The sequence below is a fragment of the Conger conger genome, chromosome 12 (genome assembly GCF_963514075.1).
Source record: "Conger conger chromosome 12, fConCon1.1, whole genome shotgun sequence".
In the NCBI taxonomy this organism is placed as follows: domain Eukaryota; kingdom Metazoa; phylum Chordata; class Actinopteri; order Anguilliformes; family Congridae; genus Conger; species Conger conger.
Genome location: NC_083771.1, coordinates 4,738,459 through 4,744,208, shown reverse-complemented (window position 1 = coordinate 4,744,208; position 5,750 = coordinate 4,738,459). Strand labels below are relative to the sequence as shown.

Below are 5,750 nucleotides of genomic sequence, written 5' to 3'. Positions count from 1 at the left end.
GAAAGAAAGAAAAAAAAAAGAAGAAAAAAAGTCAAAAGCATTGTTATTGTCCATTAGGAACGACACAAATAATGAAAATAAAATAAAATAAAAAAAGTCCCATATTACAAATGACGCCTGAAACCATAGTTGTTTTCATATATATTTTCTAAACATAAATGTATGATGGTCCTCCATTTTCATATGCATTACTGTAAATAAATCAAAATTATAATTGAGAAGATGCATGTTTACTTATATTTTGAGTGAATTTTAGGAAAAGGAGTTGATGTAAAAGTCACAGAATGACTTTTGATTGCAGCTGCGTCAGGGGTGTGCAACAAGGGCCCATCCGTTTCAGGATTTTGAGCAAATTGTTTGCTCTTACGTTATTTAATTAGCTCAATCATATGTTGATCTGGCATTTGTATCATCCCCCGCTGCAGACTGTAAGTACATCCTAAAGATATCGCTACACTCACGTACAGGAGTGAACCAGCGCAGATTATGGAGCGGTCAGAAAAGGTGATTAGTTGGAGCAAAAACCGTGACACGGATCGGCCATCCAGGACTGGAGTCATGCAGCCCTGGCCTACAGCCTTCATCCCTCTGCAATAAAACAAAATAAATATCTGGTGACAATGTCAGTTAGTGCGGCGAGGAACTATGGGGATCTCAAGGTCAAAGATTAAAACTTTATATGGGCAAACGCAACACACCCAGAGGTATCATGAAGCAATCAAGACATTAACAAGTATCAAGTATCTTCGCTCAACTTCCCGTAGTAGTGAGAGAGGTAGTCCGTATTATTCAGGTGAACTCCTCCAAAAAAACCCAAGAAGAAAGTCTAATTAATAACATGCTTGTGGAGACGGTCTAGCTTCAACTACTTCTTTGGCCGAATTATTCTTATTCGTATTTCAGTTTACATTACTCTGGACCACTGTCTATTGAATTGGTGAGTATCACAAATAAAAAGGTATGTTTCAAATGGAATTGACTGTAAACAGAAATATAACCATGCCTAATACCACTGTAAATAAGGAACACGCAATAAATACTCAATGTTGAAATATGATCCATTCCTTTTTCAGTAAAAATTTTAGTTTTCTGTAGTCTGTAAGCATGAGTATTCTTTGACAACGTGACTGACGATTTAACATGCCATCTCCATCCCTTGACAATCAGGAAGTCATTTCTCAATGTGTTCATGAGAGGCTTGCAGTCCTGTAAAGCTGCAGCTCTTTTAGAAAGGATGCTGCATTATCTACTCGTTACAAAAGCAACATGCTTCTTTCGCCTCCCGAAAGCAAATCTGGTGTGAATGGTGAATGAGAAAACTTAACACGGAATCATGTAATACGTATCTGTACTCAGCAATTTCACTCTAGCCTCACAGAAAAACGCATCGATAATTTAGTTTGTGTTACTTAGTAAAATGAAACCAAAACAGATCATGAACATGTACGCACAATAAAATACATATCCTCCCCTGAATGAAAGCAAAACTGCCAGCGAAAAGGCTGCAAATCATCTGACCTCGCAAGCTAGCCATTTGTTCTTGTTTTTTCCCCCACCATACATAGCTAAGGATCCTAAATACAAAAAATAATGCTTGCTATAAAGCTAGCTAGCAACAAAGCAGGCTTTAAACATGGCTAACCTTAGTCGAACAAAACATCACTTGATGGTTAGATCCCAATCAACCAAGTCATATATTATTTGTTTTATGGTCCTCTTTATTTACTTTACATTCCACTATGTCCGAGAACATTGGAGTTACTGGCAAAACATTGTCAACAATCTCAGTGGGTCGCAAAAAATGGCAGTTAATTATGAGTAAAAAAACTGACATTTTGCTGCTTTAACAAATCATAAAACGCTGTTTTAATTTGAAAAGTGGAGGTGATAATGTAAATTTACTGTGAATGCATGTTCATAATCTGTTATCTTTCCTTTTAAATACTGTGTAAATACCCCGCCTTAATGCACTTTGATGGAGTATGGCAAATTGAACTTAAATTCTGATCATGGCCAGGAGATAACATTTGCAGTTCATACTGCAGAAAGAAATCCCTCCAGTCCAGTCACACCCAACAAGTATTTTGTTGAGAGGAAACAAATTATTTTTTAAGATCAATTAGACATTATACAGCAAGTGGTTGTGAAGAGATACGTGTATAATTTATCTTTGCATAATATTTTGATACTGTAAATATTTTAAGCCTCTATGCTGAGCCGATTTCAATTCACATTAAAGGGTAAATTCTGTTCCTCTGTGATGAGGAAACGCTACACAATCATTATATGATATCATATAAATATATCTTTTCAGAACCACTTTCATTGCCTTACCTTGACGATGTGTGACACTAAAATATCCAGATTTTACACAACCCTTTAAGGAATACTTGCAAAGCAAGCTTGACAAAACTAAAATATCCCATTCATATTAGTAAATGGGTTGAACTGATTCAAGTATAACTTTAAAGTAGGGGGATTTTAGACCATCGAAAGACCACCACTTATAGACGACCTAAGGAGGGAAACACAACGAAAAAAAAAAGCGTTTCCCTGCGACGGCCGGGCCATTAGTCACTACAAGCCGTTGATGGACTCGATTCCTTTGAGGATATCGTAGAGCTCTTTGGGCAGAATGACGTAGCTCTCCCCCAAGGCTGCGTCCTTGCTGGCCTTGTGGAACTCGCCCACGGCCTTCAGTTTCTCCAGCTGCCGCTCCTGACGGCGGCACTTCTGCTGCACTGTCTTCAGCTTCTTGCGCAGCTTCTCCACCTGCTCCTCCAGCTGCTCCACGCGCTTCTTCTGCTGCACCGTGTCCTCCACCGTGTAGTTGTGGTCGCAGGAGACCGACATGCTGGACGTGAGGTCGGAGTCCGCCGCCCCCGCCGCCCGCGCCTGAAGGCTGGGCTGTTCGGCCGGCTCCGGCTGCAGTGGCGTCGGGGCCCGGTCCGAGTCGGGGAGGGGCAGAACCATCTGGAAGTCCGTCTCCGGGAGATCCGGGTCCTGTAGGGCTTCTTCCTGCGATGTCACGGAGCAAATTACATGTTTGTGAATTACACTTTTTGTCAGAGTGAATGACATTATGACATAAAATACATGCTTTTCTGACGGCAACATTTGGTTTCTTAGTACTTTCTGGGAATCCTCTACATCAGGGGTCACCAATCCTGTTCCTAAGATCTGTTGGTTTTCACTCCAACTTCAGCAAAGCACACCTCATTCAACAACAAAAAGATCCTGTTGAGCTGTGAATTAGTAGAATCAGGTGTGCCAAATTTGGGTCGCAATGAAAACTAACAGGACGGTAGATCTCCAGGAACAGGGTTGGCTCTATGTTTTTACAGGGTGTCACAAATGTATTATACATATGTATTAATACGTACAATGCAAAACTCACATTCAATAAGTGGACTGCTATATCAATTCAGATTTAAACTTTTATTGAGATTCAGGATGCATTTCAATATTTTAGTGTTCATGTTTGTTTTGTAGATTTACAAATGACTTGGATTGTACCAATGCTATTCATTACCTTTTTATGTAATCTGTTGAAACAGAAGACTGAAGGTACTGCGTTTTCCTTTAGTACTCGGTTGTTGCACTCTCGTTTGAAGCATTCTTTTGTGAAATGCTGCGAACAGATATTGCTGTATTTTGTTGGTTTGAAGTTGTTCCGTCTCATCGCCGCAACCCATTTTCCACAGACGTCTGGACGAGCAAGAGGGAATCTAAGGGATTAGAAGGCAATAATAAATTATGCTTACTCATGTGTCTCCATAACTTTGACAGTTCTCCAACATTTACTTAGTACAAACAACAGCCTTTCAGTCTGATGTCTCTGTGTTGTATAGGCCTATTAATTGAATATAATAAGAATGATTTGACTAGAATGCATCGTGCATAGCTAATTAAAATTCCTGTAACACACACTTGTAATTCAAGCCAGGTTTTGAAACAGCTGCTTGACATGGTTTGACCAACACAAGCAATGTTTTGAAACAGCTACCAGCACTAGCTGGTTGACCAGCTCATACCCAGCTAGGTCATGCTGGTTGCTCAGTTTGTACCCAACAAGACCAGCTTTATGACCAGCTCATAATTTAAACCGGCATAACTGGATTTTACAGCAGGGAAGACTACTGAACATTTAAAGCCAGATAGCTTCAGCCAATGCATTTATGTTGTATGATCACACTAAACGGGTTGCTGCGAAAATTGGGATGGACAAGATGTGCGCAGCGAAAGTCACTGATATTGTAAGACTTAGTGTGCTGCCGTTAGTATTTTTGCGGAAATTATATTGCTACGACAGAGTTGGGAAACCGAGCACATAACATAACACCGCTTGAAATTCGGTAGTATGTATCAAAGTAGTTGGAAGTTCCCCTGTATACGGTGTGTCTGGGTCTGGAGCAAAGGCTGCAGGCTACAAATATAGGTGATTATTTTAACGATAATGCGGTAACTTTTACGTTATCTTGAATTTCTAAACTCGTTATTTCGACGGCATTTAACTAGCCACTTACGTAACTTAGCTAGCTAGCTGTCTGCGTAAATTAATTTCCAACCACGTGAAGTTCAGAACCATGCCCCAATCGTGGTTGAAGAAACATGCAAGCATGTGTTAGGTCGGAGTAGCCGACACAGACATTGCTAGTAAAGTACTTTACCGTTTTAATGCATTAACGGGCAGTCTGGTCAGATATTCAGTTCGCTGGCTAACACGTAAGTTAGCCATCTGATCAGGACAAATTACACTGAAGAGGCTACTGTACCCAGATTGCTAGCATAACTACTAAAATTTGGTGTCAGTTGTTTAACATTTAACGGTCAGTTGAAAGGCCAAGGGAAGCTAACGAGGTAATTATTTTCAAACTAGTCAAATTTACAGCAAGGTGTGATGTAATTTTCTATTGATACAACTTGTGAAGGTGGTAGTTAGCCTAGCTACTTTCTAGCTACAACGGGAAACATGCGCCATGCGAATGTCATCAGTTCAAACACATTTCAGCGACTAAGCTAACGTTAGTCTAACCAAACATGTTACGGTGGATAGTGTAAAAACCTGACCATTGTACTTTTAACAGTTGTTACAAAGCTAACAATAGTAGCTAATGTGTTTCACTTCGTAAAATACGCTCTGTTCTAGCTACAGTCGTGTAAGCGTCTCGTAATTTCACATAAAAACAGTTCGTGATATCCAGGGATGAAGTATCCACAAATCGACTTGTCTTCTATGAGTGACTGAATTGAGTTTAACTTACTTGTGAAAAGAAATATTTTTGTCTTTGTGGTATCTATTTTTACATCCGTATGCAGAGCAAGACTGAACCATAGCTGCGATTATAAAGTGCCACCGACGAAATCAATAATTTTAGTCAAATTTGCGTCTTGATGCTTTATATTTTCTCCTCTTCAAGAAGAGGTCCCTACGTCCAGCTTCCAAAATGGCTACAATGGCTTCGTATTTTCGCACGTGATCTGTTGTTACGATTCTGATTAGCCAATGATGCCTTTCAATCTCTGTTTCAGTGACGTACAGTATTTGTGAGAAACGTTGTCATAGCATGGCAAATGTGTGTTGCGTAGAAAATGTACAGTATCTAGGCAGCTATTTAACACTCCGTTGCAATCTGCCCTTGCGCATGACAAAAGGACGAAAAGGACTTGTGCTTTCAGTTGCTAGCCTTTTTCGGCCTTGTTATTGATTTGGAGAAATTATTTGTAACGTACATGTCTCATAAATAGAA

The 5,750-nt window shown here is 39.8% G+C and overlaps 1 protein-coding gene across 1 annotated transcript; it reads right to left on the bottom strand.

Moving 5' to 3' along the window:
• Positions 1–1,697: 1,697 nt before the first annotated feature.
• On the bottom strand, positions 1,698–5,438 carry thap1 (THAP domain containing, apoptosis associated protein 1). Its single transcript, XM_061263109.1, has 3 exons — positions 5,265–5,438; positions 3,533–3,728; positions 1,698–3,018 (listed from the first exon to the last, which is right to left on the bottom strand). The coding sequence occupies exons 1-3, from the start codon at positions 5,333–5,335 to the stop codon at positions 2,578–2,580; spliced, it is 708 nt and encodes a 235-aa protein (XP_061119093.1). The 5' UTR covers positions 5,336–5,438; the 3' UTR covers positions 1,698–2,577.
• Positions 5,439–5,750: the final 312 nt, after the last annotated feature.